Genomic DNA, 27528 nt, shown 5'->3' with positions numbered 1-27528 from the left:
GACCCTCCTGAGCTGCCTGCCCATGCATGAAAACACTGTTAATCATTCCTCTCTTTGGGGTGGCCGGCGTACCTGCGGAAAAGATGTATGTTTATTCAATATCTTTTTAATCACATTTGGTGGGAAACCATTAAAATTGTGCCTGGAAACAAACACGTGCGCACGCACACAACCAATTTGATTTCTTAGAAATGAAATAGGCCTACCTCGGGCTACTCTCTTGAATTGGACAAAGTTGACTAGTGTTCAGTTATTGAGATGGTTTCATCAATACTGCTCATTAACGGCTCACTTGATGTGGTGTCTCATTCCTGTTGAGTGGTTGTAAAGCCTCCGCTGAGGAGAGCCCATATCTCCCAACCACCCTGCCTGTAACTCACTGACTTCACATCCCTCGGATGCCGTTGATTTAAAGGGATTGTTAACCCAAAATATCAGTCTGTCTGCAGGTTTTAGACTTAAAGGGGGCTGCCTCAGTCCCATTTGAATTGGAAAGATTGTCAGTGGCACCATATTATTTCATTAAATGGTGCCCATCTTTTCCACTGTTTGACTTGAGACAGTTTTTTAGGTATACGTGAAGGTATCTCATTCTTTAATACAGGGGTGGGTGGTGAAGTAGGCCTATCCCTTGAAGCAGGGTGCACGTTTTGGTTTTTGCCCCTGCACTACACAGCTGATTCAAATAACCAACTCATCAAGCTTTGACTATTTGAATCAGCTGTGTCGTGTTAGGGGGGAAAACCAAAAGATGTAGTTCGGAATCCCTGCCTTGAAGTATGCCATGCAGTTAGTTGGCACTATTATATAGGCTAGGCCTAGGTTAGCCTACATAATGAGACCAATATACTAGGGCTGGACGGTATACCGCTATTGATGCACGGACCGGTTTGGGTATTTACTTTACTTTCTATAACGATATTTCAGTGTTTGTTAAATGTGATACGCCACTTAGTTTTTATAGTTTACTCCACTACTTGAGTCGTCTCGCTCCCTCTCACCAACCCCGCCCCCTGTCACTCAAGGAGTGCAGTTGTTGATCGTCCATGAGATCATTTGCTGACTGTTCACTCTTCAGTCTGCATGATCAATGCACAGATGCAACAATATGTTGATGACTGATGCTGCTTTCCACTACGCTTCTTAATATAAATCCACAAATGCACTTTATAATGACACCTAGTTTGTATATCTTACTGTCTGAAAACAGTTTGTCTTTGCTTAGCAAGTTGTGGCTACAATAAATCGTTAGCCGCTAATTTCTAGTTAGATTAAATGTACGGAGTCAGCGAAAACGCAGCTAGCTAATACAGCCTGATACCTGTACTGGTGTAGGCATAAATCAGAGGGGAATAGGCAAAGCATGAATATGTTAACTACATGAAGTAAGATAACATTTTAATGTAACCAAAGATTATAGGGTCCCACTCTCCTGGGAAACACTGACCAACAATTTGGTTCCTACCTTGTCACAATAACGTCTCCATTGAGAATCTATTAGTATTGTAATTCCTAATTCTATGAACGCCTCCATGGCTTTTTCATTCCTTGTCACATCAAACAACACTATTATTCATTCATAGTGGAGTTTGGAGTGTGACTGTTTGAGGTTGTGAACAGGTGTCTTTTATACTGATAAGTTCAAACAGGTGCCATTAATACAGGTAATGAGTGGAGGACAGAGGAGCCTCTTAAACCTCTTAGTAGCATTTTTTTCAACTTTTTGATAAAAAGCGTGCAAAATTTCAACGTCCTGCTACTCATGCCAGGAATATAGTATATGCATATGATTAGTATGTGTGGATAGAAAACACTGAAGTTTCTAAAACTGGTTAAATCATGTCTGTGACTATAACAGAACGTGTGTAGCAGGCAAAACCCCAAGGAAAAACTGTTCACCAAAAAAAAAAATATCCCTCTGCCAGTCTCTGTATTGTCTATGTCAAGGGAAAATAGATAGTGCCCAGTTTACAGTTCCTACAGCTTCCACACGATGTCGCCAGTCTTGGGAATAGGGTTGAAGTTAATCCTTGGTGAAATGAAGAATAGGCACTTCCTGTCAGGGGGTACACTGTGGATAGTTATGAAAGAGAGAAAATCGTCCATGATATGTTGACTTGCTGCTATTGAATACAGATCGCCCCGTCATCAATTTGATCGATTATTAACGTTTACAAATACCTAAAGTTGGTTTACAAAAGTAGTTTGAAGTTTTTTGGCAAAGTTTATAGGCAACTTTTTTAATTTAAAAAAAGACGTTGCGTTTTGGAAAGCAGTTTTTTTCTGGATCATGAGGGCTTCATAAATGGACATTTTGGGTATACATGGACGGAATTAATCGAAAAAAAGAACCAATTGTGATGTTTATGGGACATATTGGAGTGCCAACAAAGAAGCTCGTCAAAGGTAATGCATGTTTTATATTTTATTTCTGCGTTTTGTGTAGCGCCGGCTATGCTAATTCTTTTGTTTACACCTCCTTCTGGTATTTCGGGGGGTGCATGCTATCAGATAATAGCTTCTCATGCTTTCACCGAAAAGCATTTTTAAAATCTGACATGTTGGCTAGATTCACAACGAGTGTAGCTTTAATTGAGTACCCTGCATGTGTGATTTAATGAAAGTTTGAGTTTTATTGAGTACTATTAGCATTTGGCACTATGCATTTCCATTTCCTGTTGGCTAGGTGAGACGCTGGCGTCTCAGTGGCTGTAAGAGGTTTAAAGAAGAAGTTACAGGTCTGTGAGAGCCAGAAATCTTGCTTGTTTGTAGGTGACCAAATACTTATTTCCACCATAATTTGCAAATAAATTCATTAAAAATCCTACAATGTGATTTTATGGATTTTTTTTTCTTCTAATTTTGTCTGTCATAGTTGAAGTGTACCTATGATGAACATTACAGGCCTCATCTTTTTAAGTGGGAGAACATGCACAATTTGTGGCTAACTTAAATACGTTTTTGCCCCACTGTATGTGACTCGTATTGCCAAAATAACCGGCAAGGACCCCCCCCCCCAAATGTATTTTCTGCACAACCTGCCCTGAATGACAGGTCGCCATTGTGTTGTGAGACGAGCCTGATGCTGCTCACCTTGCATCGCTCACCGGAATATTCTCTCCAAGCTACATTCATATTAATGTCAGATTCCTCGAATGTCATTGCTATCAGAGGACAATGAAAAGAAAGCAGAAAAACCCTCCTTTATTGGTTTCATTCTTTTATTACTACTTGTCTTTCTCTGCCATCCCTCACTGTTGCCGGGGTAACGCTGGCGGGAGTAGAGGCGTGCCCCGGCATAGATGAAGTGTGGTTTCCCCCATGCCCTGAGACAAGATTACTGCCCCATTTAGAGGAGATGGTTGAATGCTAGGGAAGGGCCAGGCACAATATCCCCAAGCTTCCAGAAATGAGTTGGTCTGTTATAATCAATTCGAATCCAAATTTATGTAGGCCTTCTGAACATGAATGCATAGGGTTTTGCCAGCTGAACATGCAGGTTACTCAGTGCATTAAAAGTACTGATAAGAAAGTACCAACTCATCAAGCTTTGATTATTTGATTCAGCTGTATAGTGGAAGGGCAAAACCCAAAATGTGCCCCCGGGGGGGGGGGGGGGGGGGCAGGACAGAGTTTGGGAAACCCTGAGCAAGTACACTAGTTTTGTGTTGGCCTGGGTCACTTGGCGCTCTGCCAAAAGGAGTGCACTATAGGAAATGAGGTGCCATTTCAGACTTGTAAACTAATATACGCCTTCTGATTTAGACTGGTCTACCTAGCTAGCACACGATGGGCTACCTCAACCTCCCTGGCCTTGGTAATGCTCTGCAGGCAGGTGTGATATGTTTGTCCGGATTACCAGAGGAGCTGCTTTATAAATGAGGTCACCCACCCCATTAATCTGTCCTCGGGTACAGTAATATAAAGTCCTGTGGATGCCATACCCTGCCTAGTAACACACCGCATTTCATTCCAGATAGGTTTGTCCCCTTGGCCTGCTCAACGTTTCCAAGACGTCGTGCCATGTTATTGTTGCCATGCACATCTTCTCTACACCAGCTCTAGAGTCACATCTTCTCTACACCAGCTCTAGAGACAACTTCACCTGGCCATGCACATCTACTCTACACCAGCTCTAGTCACAACCTCACCTGGCCATGCACATCTTCTCTACACCAGCTTTAGTCACAACCTCACCTGGCCATGCACATCTTCTCTACACCAGCTCTAGTCACAACTTCACCTGGCCATGCACATCTTCTCTACACCAGCTTTAGTCACAACCTCACCTGGCCATGCACATCTTCTCTACACCAGCTCTAGTCACAACTTCACCTGGCCATGCACATCTTCTCTACACCAGCTCTAGTCACAACTTCACCTGGCCATGCACATCTTCTCTACACCAGCTCTAGTCAAAACTTCACCTGGCCATGCACATCTTCTCTACACCAGCTCTAGAGTCACAACTGGTTTTGTGGAGGAACCCTCCTTCTTTCTTAACATGCACATCAATAAACAAGCTAGTGTATGCTAATCTCGCTCATTAGTTCTCACACAGCCCCATCATTTAGGCTTAGCCCCATGCTGCACGTCTGTTTACGTGCAGCTAATAACATTGCACTAAATTATTCATTGGTGGGAGGCTTAGCTTTATCAATCCCGCTGAATTAATTTGACCCTTTTCCTCACCCATAAAGCATGTGAACATTGAACCATATCCACGATGGGATTAAGTCATTACGGCTAAATAATTGAAAACTATTTAGAAAAGGGGTCTGGAATATAAGTTTCTAATCCTCCACAGCTGTCGACATGTTATGGGGATTTGGGACAAAATCAAACACTCACTGTCATGTTGGCAGTGTCTTCTCAGAAGCCCTCAGTGGTGCATCATGGTCTCTTAGTGCTCCAGATACTAAGGACTAGACAGAGCATAGCCCTACACCAGTTGTTCCATCCTCCAGAGGGGATGTGCTTTTTAATGCTCCTTTTCTACAAGCGTTAAGGCTTAACACCATGCCCCTTTTTGTTTTCAGGCAAATAGGGTCAACAGGCCAAATGGTTACAATGTGGGTGAAGCACCAGGATGCTCCCTCAGGATGCTCATCCTGTCTCTTCCCTGTTCCCTTCTTACTGTGGCGTGGTCTGGCTAGCCTCATAGCTATGGCTGGTGCTCTGTGGGAGAAGCAGATTCTAGTCTGGACAGTAGAGTACAGGCCAAGCTAAAGAGAGGCTGGGTTACAGTTGATGGTAATGCTGTAGGCTATTAGTATTAGTAGGTTGTAGGCTATTAGACCATGTGACTTGACATGGGAAAACTCTAGGGCCTAGCTTAAAGATATCCTTTGAAAAGATGAAACTCTGAAATCCTCTATACCATGCAGCACCCTTCCGTCCCATGGCGGTGGAGTATCAGTTTCAACGCAGCACCCTTCCGCCCCACGGGGGTGGAGAATCAGTTTCAACACAGCACCCTTCCGCCCCACGGGGGTGGAGTATCAGTTTCAACACAGCACCCGTCTGCCCCACGGGGGTGGAGTATCAGTTTCAACGCAGCACCCTTCCGCCCCACGGGGGTGGAGTATCAGTTTCAACGCAGCACCCTTCCGCCCCACGGGGGTGGAGTATCAGTTTCAACGCAGTACCCTCTGCCCCACGGGGGTGGAGTATCAGTTTCAACACAGCACCCTTCTGCCCCACGGGGGTGGAGTATCAGTTTCAACGCAGTACCCTCTGCCCCACGGGGGTGGAGTATCAGTTTCAACACAGCACCCTTCTGCCCCACGGGGGGTGAGTATCAGTTTCAATGCAGCACCCTTCTGCCCCACGGGGGTGGAATATCAGTTTCAATGCAGTACCCTTCTGCCCCACGGGGGGTGAGTATCAGTTTCAATGCAGCACCCTTCCGCCCCACGGGGTGGAGTTGACCAGTTGCGTATGGTTTGAGCCTAGATGTTGATGGGCCTTTGTGCCTCATTTCTGTGCATTCTCCACAGCCTGTGACCAGTTGTCAGATCTGTCTAGGTGGTCTCTGCCAGGCTGTTTTCCAGTGAATCGTTTGAATCATGACATGAGTAAAGACCTCACACTCCTGTGCCTCCCACTGATGGACATCTCTCCTCTTCTCTCACCTCTCCTCAGGCTGTCCACCTCAGTGCCTCAGGCATCCATGGACATCTCTCCTCTTCTCTCACCTCTCCTCAGGCTGTCCATCCCAGTGCCTCAGGCATCCATGGACATATGACCTGACCAGTTGTGAACCTCCTCTGTCTTCCTAAGAGAATACTACTCATGCTGTTTAACAAGTTGTTAATGAGTATCTTTAACCCGGCATGTGATAACCTGGTAATATATTTATTAGTCTTAAATAAGACATGGGGACAATGAATGACAATTGGCGCATAAGATGAGTAGCTAGATGGAAACACAGGGCAATAGGCTGAAACGTGGCTAAAACCCAGATACAGGGAATAACTATTGTAAAGAATCAAATAACTCAATTACGACAACACAAAGAAAACAAAAACAGCCAATATACAGGAAAGGACAAAATGGTAGGAAATTAAAAAAGTAAATTCTCACATTCATTATTAATGCATTGAGAGCGGCGAATGGGCTTGTAGAATGCCAAGGCTAGGTCTCGCTAAATGTCATCAGAAGTTCAAATTAAATTGTCTGTACTGAAGAATACCCGAGGCCCTTGCCCCTTTGTCCTCTCCACAGAGCTTACATCCTTGGAAATGTTCTCTGAACACATCTGCACACACTGTAGGCTGCATCATGGTTTAAAGTGGCTTCCTCTCCTCATCTTCTCCTTCATCTGACAATTTGAAGGTTGAAAGTATTGTTGGTAATGTCTACTTGGAATTCGCATGAGTACAAATGAAGGCAAGGAGACGAGAAAACGAGAGTAAACTACTTGAGATGCACGCCTGGAATTTGCTAAATTCTTAGGCTGGATGCTCTGAATAACAACCAATAAGATCCTCTCTTCAAACAAAAGTGCTCAACTCCAACTTCTTCTAACAAACGATTCTTCCAATTAAACATATGATGTATTGTGATAGAAAACACCAAAGAAATTCACTAGTATGGGTGAGCTGGTATTTGCAGTTGTATTTCCACAACAAGTTTGGTTTTGTGATGTTTCAAGTCCAGTCTGAGGATTTAATTCACCTCAGAGCTGGGGTGTTTTCAGGGTAAACTGTAAAGACTGGCAACCGGAGGGAAGTTTCTGCCTGAACATCTGGAAATGTTTGTTTTGGCTCCCATGAGCCGTTTCGCAAAATGAAGACTACTGTATATTAGGCGCCTTATCTCGCTAACACCCTTCTCTCGCGACACAAAACACTCTTTTAGTTCATGTCCAAGGCACTTAGGGCTTGCTTTCATTATTTCTGCTACCTGTTAACTCACTCTTCATCTGGTTCTAGTGAATGCTCGAGCTCAACTCGGTGCTGGCTTTTTGACTTCAAGGTTAAGAAGGTTGATTTGAAGTCTATATTTGGCATGCTATGATGATTAGTCTACTGTTATAAGGATTCAGCAGCCCACAAGTGTAAGGACCTTTTGAGCGAGCACTTTGCAATTTATTGACTTGACAAGTTTTCCCAGGACAACTGCTTTCATTCTTGCTCTGCTCTCTCTCAGCCTAACTCTTTCTCTAACCCAACAAACTGGGCTACAGTTTGGGCTACAGTTTGTTGGTTTGTTATGTAGTGGACTTTCTTGAGGTCGATACAGTGCTGGCCTGGACCTCAAGGTTGCCCTGTTGTTCTAGCCCCATTTATCCATTGAATCTCACCAATGGATATTTGTTTATGGAAACATGGCATCTGCACTGGGCTTGACTCCTCTTTTGAATATCTCTCTTCCTCTCTAGTAGTTCTCTCTCTGTAGTTTTCCTTCCATTCAGTGCCTCTGGTGTTTGGACAAGTGTTTTCACTGAACACTTTATTTTCCCTCACTCCACATGTCACTGCTTCTCCAAGCGGTGGGTTATGATCAATTCCCTGATTAGCTTGGAATAAGAGAATGTTCTTGTTTTTGTCCAGTTTAAACACAATTCCATTTCCTGTCCATTTTTCTCTCTCGAGCGAACAGCCCTTTTTCCAGTGATACTTTGGCAGTGGATGTCTTTTTAAATTCCACATCTGAAATCACAACTTGGTGTCTCTGTGACTTTTTGACCTGTTTGACCTGTTTATCTCAATGCCTGACCTTTACTACTACTGGGACTACAATAACAGCTGTGTCTGCAAACAAAGATGTCCAGCCTGTGATGCCTTAGCAGGGGAAATGAAAAGGGAAGTGAACATGTCTCATCCTTTTAACATCCCTGGTTAATAAATGCCTGCATCAAACTTAAAGCGTCAATCAGCAGTTGAAATGACAAAGCGTTTGCTAAAAAGCTGATGGATAGGGAAATGGAACCACTCTCAAATTCATAGACGGCACTATGGATGCAAGGACTGACCATCCATGATATTAAAATAATAGTTTTAACCATGTTTTAAGATTATACTGTTTGTTTTTACATTGACTTTGTTTACAAACATTGGAGTAAAGCTTATTTCGGGTTCTGATGGGGTAGGACAGTTGAACTAAGCTCCTGAGGCATTTCTACATTTATATTCTTTAAGAATCAGTGGGTCCATATTATTAATTTATAAGTCACATTTTTTGTAGCTACTGCAGCTTGCCTCTAAGGCCAAAAGCATCAGCTTTTCCTCCTGGATGGAACAGTTAGATTTGGCTCGGGAACTTGTTATTAAAGCTCTCTTGCCTGACCGGCTGAAAAGCGAGGAGCATGTTGTTCACTCACTCCTCTGTTTCTGTGTTTATTTATTGGTTATACCATTTTCCTCACTCACCTTCTTGCTCTCTCTAGCTGCCTCTCTCAAACACACACACATGGTAATTTGAACTATCGTGGGGCTGTGACTCGTGTCCTGTAATATAGGTATCTTATTGATACCGGCTCAGTTTCCTACTGTAGGCAGTTGGCTGCCTAGTGATTGCAACATTGGAATTATCCGATGTGAATAGATGGCAACGATGTTTAGTTTCCAAGTGCTACTGAATAAGCTCATCTGAAATGCACCAATTACACATGATCCACATGACTCTACTATATCAATCCATTCCAAATCTTTATACTATACATGACACGGCCGGCATATGTTGGTCTGGTCTAGGGCAGCATCAGAACTGCTGGGACCAGGCCTGAATAACACAATTTGCCTCTAATTTACTTTGTCTGCAGCGGACCTTTTCCTGCTCAAAGTGAGCCGCTGCTGTTGGAAGTCCAAACTGTCCAACTCCTTGGAGCAGCTTAATGTGCATCAGCCTCGTTACTGTGTCTTCGAGAAGGAGCGATCTGGAAGCCATCGGCGTCGTTACTGTGTCTTCGAGAAGGAGCGATCTGGAAGCCATCGGCCTCGTTACTGTGTCTTCGAGAAGGAGCGATCTGGAAGCCATCGGCGTCGTTACTGTGTCTTCGAGAAGGAGCGATCTGGAAGCCATCGGCCTCGTTACTGTGTCTTCGAGAAGGAGCGATCTGGAAGCCATCGGCCTCGTTACTGTGTCTTTGAGAGAGCGCGCTCTGGAAGCCATCTTTACTCTGTTTTGGAGAAAGAATCCCCTCTCGGGCTCAGTGAAACGGGCATAATCAACAGAATCTGGGCTAGAGGTTGACCGATTATGATTTTTCAACGCCGATACCGATTATTGGAGGACCAAAAAAGCTGATACCGATTATTGGAGGACCAAAAAAAGCTGATACCGATTATTGGAGGACCAAAAAAGCTGATACCGATTATTGGAGGACCAAAAAAGCTGATACCGATTATTGGAGGACCAAAAAAGCTGATACCGATTATTGGAGGACCAAAAAAAGCTGATACCGATTAATCTGCCATTTTTTATTTTATTTAAAATGTAATTAATTTTTTGTTTGTTATAATGACAATTACAACAATACTGAATTAATATTTATTTTAACTTCATATAATACATCAATAAAATCAATTTAGCCTCAAATAAATGATACATGTTCAATTTGGTTTAAATAATGCAAAAACAAAGTGTTGGAGAAGAAAGTAAAAGTGCAATATGTGCCATGTAATAAAGCTAACGTTTTAGTTCCTTGCTCAGAACATGAGAACATGAAAGCTGGTGGTTCCTTTTAACATGAGTCTTCAATATTCCCAGGTAAGAAGTTTTAGGTTGTAGTTATAGGACTATTTCCCTCTATACCATTTGTATTTCATATACCTTTGACTATTGGATGTTCTTATAGGCACTTTAGTATTGCCAGTGTAACAGTATAGCTTCTGTCCCTCTCCTCGCTCCTCCCTGGGCTTCGAACCAGGAACACAACGACAACACCCACCCTCGAAGCAGCGTTACCCATGCAGAGCAAGGGGAACAACCACTCCAAGTGTCAGAGCAAGTGACATTTTAAAAGCTATTATTGTGCACCCCGCTAACTAGCTAGCCATTTCACTTCGGTTACACCAGCCTCATCTCGGGAGTTGATAGGCTTGAAGTCATAAACAACGCAATGCTTGGCGCACAACGAAAAGCTGCTGGCAAAACGCACAAAAGTGCTGTTTGAATGAATGCTTACGAGCCTGCTGCTACCTACCACCGCTCAGTCAGATACTTGTATGCCCAGTCAGATTATATGCAACGCAGGACACGCTAGATAAACTAGTAATATCATCAACCATGTGTAGTTAACTAGTGATTATGATTGATAGTTTTTTATAAGATAAGTTTAATGCTAGCTAGCAACTTACCTTGGCTTACTGCGTTCGCGTAATAGGCAGTCTCCTCGTGGAGTGCAACGAGAGGCAGGTGGTTATAGCGTTGGACTAGTTAACTGTAAGGTTGCAAGATTGGATCCCCCGGGCTGACAAGGTGAAAATCTGTTCTGCCCCTGAACGAGGCAAATAACCCACGGTTCCAAGGCCGTCATTGAAAATAAGAATGTGTTCTTAATTGACTTGCCTAGTTAAATAAAGGTTAAATAAAGGTGTAAAAAAAAAAAGTGTCCAAAAATACAGATTTCCGATTGTTATGAAAACTCGAAATCGGCCCTAAATAATCGTCCATTCCGATTAATCTGTCGACCTCTAATCTGGGCAAATGTTGCCCAGTCTGGGTGTACTTAGCTGGTCCCTTATGGGAACCTCACATCTTTTGCGTGAGTGAAAATAGAAACACACATGAATTTCCCAGCAGCCTGAGGATTCATTAACCCATACAGTTTATTTGCCTTTGAAGTTAGAGCACGTCGACTGGCATTTCTATCAATAAATAAAAAGCATTAGGCATTGGGCCGGCAACATTTTGGCTGACCTTTTATGGGCTTTTCATTTATTTTTTGGGTCCAAAAGCCAGCATTTACTGGCTAACGGAAACCCTGGCGAACACCCTCAAACACACACACCCAATCACACACCTCCTTCAACCCTCCGCCTCCTTAACTGGGCCGAAGTCTACAGCGTAATTTCATGGGTAAATGTACATGCACCTGCTCACCTTCCACATATTTAGCCATGCCTAACTGTACGGCGTGTTGCGTGTTACATCTTAGCTTGTGGTGAGTTGTGTAAGCCTTTGATTCACCCTCATGCATTCCACACTTTCTTGGAGTTCTCAGAGTTCATTTTAAAAGGCCCAACAAAGCAGAACGTGACGTTGAAGGCAGTCTCAGGGAACACGATGTACAGCACTCCCTTCCTCTCTGCCTTGCCTGCCTTTGTACGCACACACACACACACACGCGCACGGGGTTCGCAGCTGTTTTGTCTCCTCTGCAACTTTCGCCATCAAAGGGGACTAGCCTTTCGAAACCTTTGAGGCCCAGCCTTTAGGTCACGTATCAAATGTGTTTCCATTTTGTCCGCAGACTTCACCGCATACCTGACACACAGCGCCCCGAAGATCGGGTTCCCTGAGGTTTGCTCTCGCCATGGGAAAGCCTGCCAAGAGTGGAGGAGGAGGAGTGGGAGAATGAAATGTAGGGCTGTCCTCTCGCTACCTCTGTCCTCCACCCATCCATCCCTTATTTTTATCTCAATGCTCTAGCTTGAGTTTTTATAGGGCAGAACTGATGCCTGAAGTGTGTGTGTGTGTGTGTGTCAGTGTGCCAGGCAGACAGCTGCCCCGGGCCACAGCACTGGCAGCCAGGCTTTAAAGTGACATGATCCTCCCCTATTCGGCCTGCTGCCTCCCACTACGAGCCTAGAGACTAAGCTATATAGCAATGTAGCTTAGCTACATACAGTGTATATATAAGTATAGCTCTGTACACAAGTCTGGATTTAACTACACAGCTCTCCTTTCACTGTGTAAACTCAACTCTAACTGATGTGCTGATAAGAGTAGATGTTTTAATGTCAGTCGGATTTGATAAGGGTTAAGTATATCAGTGTTTGGTAAATAAGAATTACAGTCTCTAGAAGCTTATTTCATGACATCCTCTGTTGCTCAATTGGCAGAGCCTGGTGCTTGCTACTACAAGATAGTGGGTTCAATTCCTGGGACCATCCATACATAAAATGTATGCCAGCATGACTAAGTCGCGTCGGGCTAAATGGCATGTATTATTATATTACATTGTAAACGTTCTGTTATGGCGTGTTGTTGTACAGTGATGTCATGTTGGGTTAGATGGGAGATATTGTCTCCTTGTTGTACTGTGATGTCATGTTGGGTTAGATAGGAGATATTGTCTCCTTGTTGTACAGTGATGTCATGTAGGGTTAGATAGGAGATATTGTCTCCTTGTTGTACAGTGATGTCATGTTGGGTTAGATAGGAGATATTGTCTCCTTGTTGTACAGTGATGTTAGGAGGAGGTATCGTCTCCTTGTTGTACAGTGATGTTAGATAGGAGGTATCGTCTCCTTGTTGTACAGTGATGTCATGTTGGGTTAGATAGGAGATATTGTCTCCTTCTTGTACAGTGATGTTAGGAGGAGGTATCGTCTCCTTGTTGTACAGTGATGTTAGTTAGGAGGTATCGTCTCCTTGTTGTACAGTGATGTTAGTTAGGAGGAGGTATCGTCTCCTTGTTGTACAGTGATGTTAGTTAGGAGGAGGTATCGTCTCCTTGTTGTACAGTGATGTTAGTTAGGAGGAGGTATCGTCTCCTTGTTGTACAGTGATGTTAGATAGGAGGAGGTATCGTCTCCTTGTTGTACAGTGATGTTAGTTAGGAGGTATCGTCTCCTTGTTGTACAGTGATGTTAGATAGGAGGAGGTATCGTCTCCTTGTTGTACAGTGATGTTAGATAGGAGGAGGTATCGCCTCCTTGTTGTACAGTGATGTTAGATAGGAGGTATCGCCTCCTTGTTGCACAGTGATGTTAGATAGGAGGAGGTATCGTCTCCTTGTTGTACAGTGATGTTAGTTAGGAGGAGGTATCGTCTCCTTGTTGTACAGTGATGTTAGTTAGGAGGAGGTATCGTCTCCTTGTTGTACAGTGATGTTGATAGGAGGAGGTATCGTCTCCTTGTTGTACAGTGATGTTAGATAGGAGGAGGTATCGTCTCCTTGTTGTACAGTGATGTTAGATAGGAGGAGGTATCGTCTCCTTGTTGTACAGTGATGTAGTCTGGGTCAGATATCTCCTAGGAGGATGACGACGGTGGTAATCTGGGTCTGATATCTCCTAGGAGGATGACGACGGTGGTAGTCTGGGTCAGATATCTCCTAGGAGGATGACGACGGTGGTAGTCTGGGTCAGATATCTCCTAGGAGGATGACGACGGTGGTAATCTGGGTCAGATATCTCCTAGGAGGATGACGACGGTGGTAATCTGGGTCAGATATCTCCTAGGAGGATGACGACGGTGGTAATCTGGGTCAGATATCTCCTAGGAGGATGACGACGGTGGTCATCTGGGTCAGATATCTCCTAGGAGGATGACGACGGTGGTCATCTGGGTCAGATATCTCCTAGGAGGATGACGACGGTGGTCATCTGGGTCAGATATCTCCTAGGAGGATGACGACGGTGGTCATCTGGGTCAGATATCTCCTAGGAGGATGACGACGGTGGTCATCTGGGTCAGATATCTCCTAGGAGGATGACGACGGTGGTCATCTGGGTCAGATATCTCCTAGGAGGATGACGACGGTGGTCATCTGGGTCAGATATCTCCTAGGAGGATGACGACGGTGGTCATCTGGGTCAGATATCTCCTAGGAGGATGACGACGGTGGTCATCTGGGTCAGATATCTCCTAGGAGGATGACGACGGTGGTCATCTGGGTCAGATATCTCCTAGGAGGATGACGACGGTGGTCATCTGGGTCAGATATCTCCTAGGAGGATGACGACGGTGGTCATCTGGGTCAGATATCTCCTAGGAGGATGACGACGGTGGTCATCTGGGTCAGATATCTCCTAGGAGGATGACGACGGTGGTCATCTGGGTCAGATATCTCCTAGGAGGATGACGACGGTGGTCATCTGGGTCAGATATCTCCTAGGAGGATGACGACGGTGGTCATCTGGGTCAGATATCTCCTAGGAGGATGACGACGGTGGTCATCTGGGTCAGATATCTCCTAGGAGGATGACGACGGTGGTCATCTGGGTCAGATATCTCCTAGGAGGATGACGACGGTGGTCATCTGGGTCTGATCTATTAACCTTATTTTGTTTCTTTCCTTTTTTTTCGCCCACTTTCCTTCATCTCCTTGTCCACAACTATCGGTCTGTCTATCCCCCCCATCTTCTCTCTCTCGCTCTCTCACTCTCTCTGTGTCCTAACCTCCTTCCTATCCAGGTATGGAGTGACCCCAGAGAACATCATCCTGTACGGTCAGAGCATCGGCACGGTACCCACGGTGGATCTGGCGGCGCGCTACGAGTGTGCCGCCGTCATCCTGCACTCACCTCTTATGTCCGGCCTGCGAGTGGCCTTCCCTGACACGCGCAAGACCTACTGCTTCGACGCCTTCCCCAGGTGGGTTATTATGGGGTGAGATTGTGAGATAGTGGGTCGGCGGAAGTAGATGGAGTCTAGGGACAGAGGGATGGGATGTTGGATGCGTTAGCTTTCCTGGCCTGTTGTCTTTGACTGAATGACAGTTGATATACAGCCATGTGCCAAAGCACTGATTTGGATTTTGGGTAGGTAGTGTTATCGCTCTCCTGCAGGGTGCTGAGGGAATGTTAAGGTGCAGCGGTAGGTAGGTAGTAACTCGCCATGCTAGCTAGCTATGAAAGGTTGGCGGCTGGGCTCACAGACCTAGTGAAAAATAGGACTCCCAGGTCTCGGTCTCTGGCCGGCCTCTATCAGATGCCTGTATTATCCATAGGGTTTGTATTGTGTCCCCTAGTCATATTCCATAAGCAGCTACTTCCTGTGCTGCTTTATTGTAAAGGAAAACTAGAAAATAAGTCTTGGTTATCAGAGGGAGAACAAGCTATTAGGATGAGAAATACTGTACATTTGGTGCAGGTGGGAGGAACAGATAGCATCAAACTGTTATCAACCCTCAGCCCTGACACCTGTGGAACAATGCCATCAAACTGAGATCTGTGGGACATGAGATCTGTGGGACAGCGGGCAGAAGAGGAGGAGGAGGAGGAGGAGGGGGGGGTGGAGAGCGAGCAGAAGTTGAATCTGCAAGTGGCTCTCCTAAGCTGGTACTGCTGTAGAGGACTGCTATAGAGGCCTACAGGTAACTGCCAAAATAATGGAAATACTTGAGTAAATGAGGGTTCTCTGTTATGGTGTGGAGTGCATTATCCTGGCATGGTTTAGGACCTCTCATCATCCCCTTACAGGGTCTCTGTTATGGTGTGGAGTGCATTATCCTGGCATGGTTTAGGACCTCATCATCCCCTTACAGGGTCTCTGTTATGGTGTGGAGTGCATTATCCTGGCATGGTTTAGGACCTCTCATCATCCCCTTACAGGGTCTCTGTTATGGTGTGGAGTGCATTATCCTGGCATGGTTTAGGACCTCTCATCCCCTTATAGGGTCTCTGTTATGATGTGCAGTGCATTATCCTGGCATGGTTTAGGACCTCTCATCCCCTTATAGGGTCTCTGTTATGATGTGCAGTGCATTATCCTGGCATGGTTTAGGACCTCTCATCCCCTTAGAGGGTCTCTGTTAGAGTGCCTTGCAAAAGTATTCATCCCCCTTGGCATTTTTCCTATTTTGTTGCATTACAACCTGTATGGAATCTGTGTGGGTAGCTGGACAAGTAGGATGACTGACAGTGAAGGTGAACAGGTGATCACGTGTCAGGTGACAGAGGAATGGATGAGACTGAGGCAGGAATTCCTTTAACCATAAAGTGGTATATTTACTGAGTAGTCTATGCTGCATCACAAAGGAAACAGAATAACATGTATCCAATCAAACTCATAATCACAAAGATCAAGTCGTAACAATCATTCATTTATTAACATAATTAGGGATCAGGCCCACTCTCCTGATCGCAACGGATAGTTCAGAGTCGGATTAGACGGAGTTAAGGAAGAGAGAGCAGCAAGATGGGCGATGGCGATTTCCTCCTTTTATGGAGTTGAGATCTGTGAGATATTTCCACCTGACCTAATTAAAGCACTCCTGGCCCAGCTGAGCAAGTGGCCTTGAATTAAAAGATTCTTCCAACTCTATGGGCCTTTTCTACACTAATTGAAATTGATTTCTATTTGGATTTCACGTAATGGACATACACAAAATCGTCCAAATTGGTGTAGTGAAATGAAAAAATAAGATGTTTCAAAAAAGATGATAACTAGAAAAGTGGTGCGTGCATATGTATTCACCTACTTTTCTCTGAAGCCCCCTGGTGCAACCAATTACCTTCATAAGTGGCATAATTAATTAAATAGTTGCACACAGGTGGACTTTAAGTGTCACATGATCTGTGTATATATATATATATATATACCTGTTCTGAAAGGCCCCTGAGTCTGCAACACCACTAAGCAATGGGCACCACCAAGCAAGTGGCACCAAGCAAGTGGCACCATGAAGACCAAGGAGCTCTCCAAACAGGTCAGGGACAAAGTTCAGGGTTAGGTTATAAAAAAATATCAGAAACTTTGAACATCCCACGAAGCACCATTAAATCCATTATAAATTTTTTTAAATAATATGGCCCCACAACAAACCTGCCACAACAAACTCACAGACCAGGCAAAGAGGGCATTAATCAGAGAGGCAACAAAGAGACCAAAGATAACCCTGAAGGAGCTGCAAAGCTCCACAGCAGAGACTGGAGTATCTGTCCATAGGACCACTTTAAGCCGTACACTCCACAGAGCTGGACTTTACGGAAGCGAGGCCAGAAGAAAATAAGCAATCACTTTTGGTGTTCGCCAAAAGGCGTGTGGGAGACTCCCCAAACATATGGAAGGCGGCACTCTGGTCAGATGAGACTAAAATGTAGTCCCCACAGTGAAGCATGGTGGTGGCAGCATCATGCTGTGGGGATGAGGGGCTGGGAAATTGGTCAGAATTGAAGGAATGATGGATGGCGCTAAATACAGGGAAATCCTTGAAGGAAACCCATTTCAGTCTTCCAGAGATTTGAGACTGGGACAGAGGTTCACCTTCCAGCAGGACAATTACCCTAAGCATACTACTAAAGCAACACTCAAGTGGTTTAAATGGAAGCATTTAAATGTTTTGGAAAGGCCTAGTCAAAGCCCAGACCTCAATCCAATTGAGAATCTGTGATATGACTTAAAGATTGCGGAACCCATCCAACTTGAAGGAGCTGGAGCAGTTTTTCCTTGAAGAATGGGCGAAGATGTGCCAAGCTAGATGTGCCAAGCTTATAGAGACATAGCCCAAAAGACTTGCAGCTGTAATTACTGCAAAAGGTGGCTCTATAAAGTATTGACTTTGGAGTGGTGAATAGTTATGCACGCTCAAGTTTTCATTTTTTTGTGTGTCTTATTTCTTGTTTCACAATATAAAATATTTAGCTTCTTCAAAATGGTAGGCATGTTGTGTAAATTAAATGATACAAACTCCTGAAAATCTATTTTAATTCCAGGTTGTAAAGCAACAAAATAGGAAAAATGCCAAAGGGGGGTGAAAACGTTCACAAGCCACTATATGGTGTGGGCTGCAATATCCTGGCATGGTTTAGGTCCTCTACCCCCTTAAAGGGACAGGTAAATGCCAATATATGCATGACTGTGCTTTTGTTGTTAGTCTCTGAACCCTTTGAGATTATAGTCTTATTCCACCTGGAATGTGAGGATCCTGCTTTAAAGCTACAATTTCTGAAGGAAGAATTCTGCTAGCACAGTCAGTGTGTTTTAAAGGAGGGGAAAAGTACCTGTAATTGAGGAGAGTTCCAAACCTCTTTCCCATTGGTATTTAAACAAATTTACCGCCTGGTGATGTCACCAGTCAGGTCAGAACTCCAGCTCTTACACTAAAAGGGCATTGTCCGCAATGTTGCTATCATTCCAACCTCATTTTGTGTGTGTGTGTGTACGTGTACGTGTACATGCATACATTAATACCAAAAAGTATGTGGACAGCTGCTCGGCAAACATCTCATTCTAAAATCATGGGCATTAATATGGAGTTGTTCTCCCCTTTTCTGCTCTAATACCACTCTTCTAGGAAAGCTGTTCACTAGATATTGGAACATTGCTGCAGGGACATGCTTCCATTCAGACTCGAGCATTAGTGAGGTCAGGCGCTGATGTTGGGCGATTAGGCCTGGCTCGCAGTCATGCTGAAACAGGAAAGGGCCTTCCCAAACTTTTGCCACAAAGCTGGAAGCACAGAATCTTCTAGAATGTCATTGTATGCTGTAGTGTTAAGATTTCCCGTCACTGGAACTAAGGGGCCTAGCCCGAACCATGAAAAACATCCCCAGACCAATATTTATCCTCCACCAAACATTACAGTTTGCACTATGTATTCGGGCTTGTGACATTCTCCTGGCATCCACCAAACCCGGATTTGTCCATCAGACTGCCAGATGGTGAAGTGTGATTCACTGGCAGCTTCAATAAATAGTACCCGCAAACACCAGTCTCAACGTCAACGTTGAAGAAGCAACTCCGGGATGCTGGCCTTCTAGTCAGAGTTGCAAAGAAAAAGCCATATCTCAGACTGGCCAATAAAAAGAAAAGATTAAGATGGTCAAACAAACACTGGACAGACTTTTGGCTTTTTCTTTGTTTTGCAGGTACTATTTAATGAAGCTGCCAGTTGAGGACTTGAGGCGTCTGTTTCTCAAACTAGACACTAATGGACTTGTCCTCCTGCTCAGTTGTGCCTCCTACTCCTCTTTCTATTCTGGCTAGGGCCAGTTTGAACTGTTTTGTGAAGGGGGTAGTACACAGCGCTGTACGAGATGTTCAGTTTCTTGGAAATTTCTTGCATGGAATAGCCTTCATTTCTCAGAACACGAATAGACTGACGAGTTTCAGAAGAAAGTGCTTTGTCTACACTGTATTTCTGATCAATTTGACATTGTATATCTCTATATATATCATATGTAGTGCACATAAGGTGCGCACACCCCCTCTGTATGATGTGTAGTTAATGGTTTGGCAGTGTGCTGTGTGGAGTCGGTCTCTCCACCCCTGCTGTTACAGCACCGCTACAAGACAGATGGATACACTACTAATGCCCCCAAGGAGGTCCATTTGTCTTAATGTGTTTGTCTTCCCCACTCTCTCCCCTTTTTCTCTCGTTCTCTCCCTTTTCTCTCTCTTTCTCTCCCTTTCTCTCCCTTTTCTCTCTCTTTCTCTCCCTTTTCTCTCTCTCTTTCTCTCCCTTTTCTCTCTCTCTTTCTCTCCCTTTTCTCTCTCTCTTTCTCTCTCTTTCTCTCTCTCTTTCTCTCTCTCTTTCTCTCCCTTTTCTCTCTCTCTTTCTCTCTCTCTTTCTCTCCCTTTTCTCTCTCTCTTTCTCTCCTCTTTCTCTCTCTTTCTCTCCTTTCTCTCTCTTTCTCTCCCTTTTCTCTCTCTCTTTCTCTCCCTTTTCTCTTCTCTCTTTCTCTTCTCTCTCTCTTTCTCTCTCTCTTCTCTTCTCTCTCTCTCTCTTTCTCTTCTCTCTCTCTTTCTCTTCTCTCTCTCTTTCTCTTCTCTCTCTCTTTCTCTCCCTTTTCTCTCTCTCTTCTTCTCTCTTCTCTCTCTCTTTCTCTTCTCTCTCTCTTTCTCTTCTCTCTCTCTTTCTCTTCTCTCTCTCTTTCTCTTCTCTCTCTTTCTCTCCCTTTTCTCTCTCTCTTTCTCTCCTCTTTCTCTCTCTTTCTCTCCCTTTTCTCTCTCTCTTTCTCTCCCTTTTCTCTCTCTCTTTCTCTTCTCTCTCTCTTTCTCTTCTCTCTCTCTTTCTCTTCTCTCTCTCTTTCTCTTCTCTCTCTCTTTCTCTTCTCTCTCTCTTTCTCTCCCTTTCTCTCTCTCTTTCTCTTCTCTCTCTCTTTCTCTTCTCTCTCTCTTCTCTTTCTCTTTCTCTTCTCTCTCTCTTTCTCTCCCTTTTCTCTCCCTTTTCTCTCTTTTTCTCTCCCTTTTCTCTCTCTTTCTCTCCCTTTTCTCTCTCTTCTCTCTCTCTTTCTCTCTCTTCTCTCTCTCTTTCTCTCTCTTCTCTCTCTCTTTCTCTCTCTCTTCTCTCTCTCTTTCTCTCTCTTCTCTCTCTTCTCTCTCTCCTTTCTTTCTCTCCTCTTTCTCTTCTTTCTCTCCTCTTTCTCTCTTTCTCTCTCCCTTTCTCTCTCTCTTTCTCTTCTCTCTCTCTTCTCTTCGCCTCTCTCTTCTTCTCTCTCTCTCTCTTTCTCTTCTCTCTCTCTTTTCTCCCTTTTCTTCTCCCTTTTCTCCCCTTTTCTCTCCCTTTTCTCTTTTTCTCTCCCTTTTCTCTCTTTTCTCTCCCTTTTCTCTCTCTTTCTCTCTCTCTTTCTCTCTCTTTCTCTCCTCTTTCTCTCTCTTTCTCTCCTCTTTCTCTCTCTCTTTCTCTCCCTTTTCTCTCTCTCTTTCTCTCCCTTCTCTCTCTCTTTTCTCTTCTCTCTCTCTTTTCTCTTCTCTCTCTCTTTCTCTTCTCTCTCTTTCTCTTCTCTCTCTCTTTCTCTTCTCTCTCTCTTTCTCTTCTCTCTCTCTTTTCTTCTCTCTCTCTTTCTCTCCTCTCTTTCTCTCTTCTTTCTCTCTTTCTCTTCTCTCTTTTCTCTCTCTCTTTCTCTCTCTTTCTCTCTCTCTCTTCTCTTCTCTTTCTCTTCTTCTCTCTCTCTTTCTTCTCTCTCTCTTCTCTCTCTCTTTCTCTTCTCTCTCTCTTTCTCTTTCTCTTTCTCTTCTCTCTCTCTTTCTCTCTCTCTTCTCTTCTCTCTCTCTTTCTCTTCTCTCTCTCTTTCTCTTCTCTCTCTCTTTCTCTTCTCTCTCTCTTTCTCTTCTCTCTCTCTTTCTCTTCTCTCTCTTTCTCTTCTCTCTCTCTTTCTCTTCTCTCTCCTTTCTCTCTCTTTCTCTCCCTTTTCTCTCTCTCTTTCTCTCCCTTTTCTCTCTCTCTTTCTCTTCTCTCTCTCTTTTCTCTTCTCTCTCTCTTTCTCTTCTCTCTCTCTTTCTCTCCCTTTTCTCTCTCTCTTTCTCTCCTCTTTCTCTCTCTTTCTCTCCTCTTTCTCTCTCTCTTTCTCTCTCTCTCTTTCTCTCTCTCTTTCTCTTCTCTCTCTCTTTCTCTTCTCTCTCTCTCTCTTTCTCTCTCTCTCTTCTCTCTCTCTCTCTTCTCTCTCTCTTTCTCTTCTCTCTCTCTTTCTCTTCTCTCTCTCTTCTCTCCTCTTTCTCTCCCTTTTCTCTCCTTTTTCTCTCTTTTTCTCTCCCTTTTCTCTCTCTTTCTCTCCCTTTCTCTCTCTTTCTCTCTCTCTTTCTCTCTCTTCTCTCTCTCTTTCTCTCTCCTCTCTCTCTTTTCTCCCTTTTCTCTCCCTTTTCTCCCTTTTCTCTCCTTTTCTCTTTTTTTCTCCCTTTCTCTCTTTTTTCTCTCTTTTTCTCTCTCTTTCTCTCTCTTTCTCTCTCTCTTTCTCTCTCTTTCTCTCCTCTTTCTCTCTCTTTCTCTCCTCTTTCTCTCTCTTTCTCTCCCTTTTCTCTCTCTCTTTCTCTCCCTTCTCTCTCTCTTTCTCTTCTCTCTCTTTCTCTTCTCTCTCTCTCTCTTCTCTCTCTCTTCTCTTCTCTCTCTCTTCTCTTTCTCTTTCTCTCTCTTTCTCTTCTCTCTCTCTTTCTCTCCTCTTTTCTCTCTTTCTCTTCTCTCTCTCTTCTCCTCTTTTCTCTCTCTCTTTCTCTTCTCTTTCTCTCTCTCTTTCTCTTTCTCTTCTCTCTCTCTTTCTCTTCTCTTTTCTCTTCTCTCTCTCTTTCTCTTCTCTCTCTCTTTCTCTTCTCTCTCTCTTTCTCTTTCTCTTCTCTTTCTCTTTCTCTTCTCTCTCTCTTTCTCTTCTCTCTCTCTTCTCTTCTCTCTCTCTTCTCTTCTCTCTCTTTCTCTCTCTCTCTCTTTCTCTTCTCTCTCTCTTTCTCTTCTCTCTCTTTCTCTTCTCTCTCTCTTTCTCTTCTCTCTCTCTTCTCTTCTCTCTCTCTTTCTCTTCTCTCTCTCTTCTCTCTCTCTTTCTCTTCTCTCTCTCTTTCTCTTCTCTCTCTCTTTCTCTTCTCTCTCTTTCTCTTCTCTCTCTCTCTTCTCTTCTCTCTCTCTTTCTCTTCTCTCTCTTTTCTCTTCTCTCTCTCTTTCTCTTCTCTCTCTCTTCTCTCTTTCTCTCTCTCTTTCTCTTCTCTCTCTCTTCTCTCTTTCTCTCTCTCTTCTCTCTTTCTCTCTCTCTTCTCTCTTTCTCTCTCTCTTTCTCTCTCTGGCTTTGTTTAAGCATTGATAAACTGTAACCCCTTCTCTCTCCCCAGCATCGACAAGGTGTCCAAGGTGGCGTCGCCGGTGCTGGTGATCCACGGCACGGAGGATGAGGTGATCGACTTCTCGCACGGCCTGGCAATGTACGAGCGCTGCCCGCGTGCCGTGGAGCCCCTGTGGGTGGAGGGCGCCGGGCACAACGACATCGAGCTCTACGCCCAGTACTTGGAGCGACTCAAGCAGTTCATCTCCATCGAGCTGCCCACATCCTGATCTCCCTTGGCCTCCTCCACTAAACCTAGAGGGGGGCTGCGTATCAGGTCTAAAATGGCTTCCTTTTTTCGTTCCTTAATCTGTGCAGAGAGAAGTGGATTGGTGGAAATTTGATACCTGAAATCCACCATGTTGGTTTGTATTGTTTATTGGTGCAGATGTTGGAAAGGAGGGGAGGAAGTGTTGAGATGCTTAACCAGGTCAGGCTGAGCTGAGCCAGGCCAAGGCATCCCCGGCGCTCATATGTGGACAGGTCCCAGGTCTCTTTGCCAAGGAGCTAGGGCCCGCTCAGTATTTGCACTTGCTCTTCTATCTGGATCTCGATTTGATTCTCCTTCTTGCTCTCCCTCGCTGGTGGGGATGTGATCAATTCCCTCTGCGATCTTGTTCTCCCTATTTCATCTGTTTCGCTCTCTTTTATGCTCATGATTGATTGACTTTGTATTCTTTTCTACCTGATGAAGAACAATCTGTTTTGCACCTCAGATACATGATTGATGTTCTTGCTTGTTTGTGTTTGTTAAATATTGTTTTGTATTTTTCCCATTCAGGGTGAATTGAAACGAATGCACTTTTATTGTGCAGATATGTTCAGGTAATCATACTGTATGTTCTGATGTATGTTCTTTGTTATCTTATTGACATTCCATGTTTCACAGAAACTCATTCCCATCTTGTTTTCAAGGCCAGTGTGTGACCGTGTGAGAGATGCGTGTGGTTGAAAAACATCATTACCCAGCTCACCCCTGGGTGTCTCACCTCCTGTAACAATGCTCTTGTTAACTGGAGGTCATGTGGTAAGTAGGGCCAGGTGTTTTTCCTCAACTGGGGTTTTCCAGTGAGGGACACCACCTGACCCTAATGATGACACCTGACCCTAATGATGACACCTGACCATGTATCAAATAAAAACATACCTACAATGTACTGTAATGGAACCAAATCAGCCCCTAGCCAGTACTGTCTCTACACACACCTGATCAACCCCTAGCCAGTACTGTCTCTACACACACCTGATCAGTCCCTAGCCAGTACTGTCTCTACACACACCTGATCAGCCCCTAGCCAGTACTGTCTCTACACACACCTGATCAGCCCCTAGCCAGTACTGTCTCTACACACACCTGATCAGCCCCTAGCCAGTACTGTCTCTACACACACCTGATCAACCCCTAGCCAGTACTGTCTCTACACACACCTGATCAGTCCCTAGCCAGTACTGTCTCTACACACACCTGATCAGCCCCTAGCCAGTACTGTCTCTACACACACCTGATCAGCCCCTAGCCAGTACTGTCTCTACACACACCTGATCAGCCCCTAGCCAGTACTGTCTCTACACACACCTGATCAGCCCCTAGCCAGTACTGTCTCTACACACACCTGATCAGCCCCTAGCCAGTACTGTCTCTACACACACCTGATCAGCCCCTAGCCAGTACTGTCTCTACACACACCTGATCAGCCCCTAGCCAGTACTGTCTCTACACACACCTGATCAGCCCCTAGCCAGTACTGTCTCTACACACACCTGATCAGCCCCTAGCCAGTACTGTCTCTAGTCACACCTGATCAGCCCCTAGCCAGTACTGTCTCTAGTCACACCTGATCAACCCCTAGCCAGTACTGTCTCTAGTCACACCTGATCAACCCCTAGCCAGTACTGTCTCTAGTCACGCCTGATCAGCCCCTAGCCAGTACTGTCTCTACACACACCTGATCAGCCCCTAGCCAGTACTGTCTCTACACACACCTGATTAGCCCCTAGCCAGTACTGTCTCTACACACACCTGATCAACCCCTAGCCAGTACTGTCTCTAGTCACGCCTGATCAACCCCTAGCCAGTACTGTCTCTAGTCACACCTGATCAACCCCTAGCCAGTACTGTCTCTACACACACCTGATCAACCCCTAGCCAGTACTGTCTCTAGACACCCGTGTAGATCTGAAAGGAGACGATTTAAACAGTTCATGTTTTTCTGCCTTGCTGTTCAGATTTTTTTTTTACCATATTGCTAAGACCTATCCGTTCATTTCAGATCTGGAGGTATGTCTTGGGCGTAGGAGTTGATTTGGGATTCAGCACCAGTGTAGATGTTTTTGTTCAGAAGTTTTCCGTGAAGCCATTTTGTTTCTGTTCAGAATTAAGATTGTGTTTAATGTAAATGCTTTGGGTTGCTGTTTGGCAGTATGTACCTGTTCCTTTCATTTCAACACTTCAAATAAAGCCTTAAGTCTGTGGACATTTCACCCTAACATTCCTGTCGACTTGAGTTGGGGAGTCTCATGGTCTGCAGGGGGACTGACTGCTGCTATGGGTTCGGTTGGAGGAATCTTCTCAATCACTGTGAAAAGATGTTTTGGGGTCATACTGGTCAAAAAGGTACTTCACCTAATGCAATCTCAATGAGTCTTCACATGTAGATGAGAGATTTGAGCCATCTCACCACCATTTGCAGATTCTGGCTGTATCCCATTTGTCTGGGGGTAAAGGGGGGATTCCCCCCAACAGACCCCTTCCCTGCTCCCCATCTCGTTTCACTCCAAAGAACTCAGCAAGTGTCACCAAGACGACGTTTTGGAAGAAACACTGCATGCAAACAACTTTTCATAAAGGACATTTGAGTGCAGAGCGAAGAAGCCAGAGGAATGACTGGGTTGGAAGTCTTCTGCTTATATTCTCAGCTGTATAATAATAATAATCAACACAGAAACACTACACTGCTCAAGGAGTGTCCTCTTGGAAGGAGGAGGTATAAGTGAAGGATATGTGCGTAGCAACTTGTGATTAATGTTTTGACTGACAGTGTATTGCTGTGAGGTGATGGCTGTATTTTGCGGTCGTGGTTGGGTTTTCGTGTGACGAATAAAAGATTCTAGTGTTTTCTCGTCATAACTTACTAAGGGGCCTATGTTTTGACACAACGAGCCCTTTAACTTAACATCTAGTTTTTTCTGCTTGTCTTTTTAAAGAACGAAAAACTGCTTTAGTCCCATTTATTGTTTTGATACTGACATTTTTACAATGTTCTTTTCCAGTAAATGTTGATAGATTTACACTCTAATGCTGGTTTGTCAGAACCATATGTAATGTATCTATATCTCCTCTATACATGATATAAACCATTGATTTAAGGGCTATTCCAGCCTACTTGAGTTTAACACTGGAGTCACAGTATGCAAATCTAATGCATTAAAACAACTAGTGGGTACAGAGGTTTCTTAGTGTTAAACTGACAAAGAAAAAGCCTTAAATGTGCCGTGCTACAGATTGTCATTCATGTTGGCTGTGTTGCTTTCAGGCAACACAGTGGATGTTTTAATGCTTAATGGAATAAAGAATGCATGGAATTACATATACTTGTCTGTTCGATTGTTTTTAAACATTATCTCTGTCTTCTACTGTGCTGATGTTCCTGTCAATGTTCTAGCATCCATGAAGGAGCATTTATTTTACACTTGAGTAAATGAGGGATATTTTGAAAGAAGTTGCTTCTACACAGGTGTGGTTCCTGAGTTAATTAAGCAGTTAACATCCCATCATGCTTAGGGTCATGTATAATAATGCCCAGTTGATTATTATTTTGTCTACCATGGCTAGAAGAGATCTGTACCTTTGAAAGAGGGGTCTTAAAGGAGCAGAGGGGCATTGAAGGCTGTGTGTGTCTGTCACCAGATCTCAACTCAATTAGACACTTATGGGCGCAACTCTATATTAGGAAGGTGTTTTTAGAGGCGACTAGCTCAGTTTACTAAACTCTTGTTGAATAATCGCCTCCATAGTAGCCTGGGATAGTAATCTTTATAGCTAGTCACTAGCTTTATTATAGTTCCAGTATATCAGGTGGCAGGTAGCCTAGCGGTTAAGTGTTGGGCCAGTAACTGAAAGGTCGCTGGTTCGAATCCCAGAGTTGACTAGGTGTAAAATCGGTCTGTGTCCATGAGCAAGGCACTTAACTCTAATTGCTCCTGTAAGTCAACTGGTTAAGATGACATAAAATACAGGGTACTGTAGGTTCTAGGCAATACTCTTTCAGTGTTCAGAAATCTCTGTAGTCCAGGGACGGCGAGGGGAAACTTGAAGCCTCTTGTGAGAGTATAGTAGCAGCGAGAGTATAATAGCAGCTTGAGTCGTGTGAGAGTATAGTAGCAGCGTGAGTATAGTAGCAGCGTGAGTCGTCAGAGTATAGTAGCAGCGTGAGTCGTGTGAGAGTATAGTAGCAGCGTGAGTCGTGTGTGAGTATAGTAGCAGCGTGAGTCGTGTGAGAGTATAGTAGCAGCGTGAGTCGTGTGAGAGTATAGTAGCAGCGTGAGTCGTCTGAGAGTATAGTAGCAGCGTGAGTCGTCTGAGAGTATAGTAGCAGCGTGAGTCGTGTGAGAGTAGTAGCAGCGTGAGTTGTGTGAGAGTATAGTAGCAGCGTGAGTCGTGTGAGAG

At 44.3% G+C, this 27528-nt stretch overlaps 1 protein-coding gene across 1 annotated transcript in view; it reads left to right on the top strand.

Moving 5' to 3' along the window:
- abhd17c (abhydrolase domain containing 17C, depalmitoylase) overlaps positions 1 to 26449 on the top strand; it is a 37215-nt gene extending 10766 nt beyond the window's left edge. The window contains exons 2-3 of the mRNA XM_031812523.1: positions 14812 to 14991; positions 22873 to 26449. Coding sequence (XP_031668383.1) covers positions 14812 to 14991; positions 22873 to 23092 — 400 coding nt within the window. The 3' untranslated portion in view covers positions 23093 to 26449. The remainder of the gene's footprint in view (positions 1 to 14811; positions 14992 to 22872) is intronic.
- Positions 26450 to 27528: the final 1079 nt, after the last annotated feature.

This window comes from Oncorhynchus kisutch, unplaced genomic scaffold (genome assembly GCF_002021735.2).
Source record: "Oncorhynchus kisutch isolate 150728-3 unplaced genomic scaffold, Okis_V2 Okis03b-Okis08b_hom, whole genome shotgun sequence".
Taxonomy (NCBI): domain Eukaryota; kingdom Metazoa; phylum Chordata; class Actinopteri; order Salmoniformes; family Salmonidae; genus Oncorhynchus; species Oncorhynchus kisutch.
This window is presented reverse-complemented; position numbering and strand designations above follow the sequence as displayed.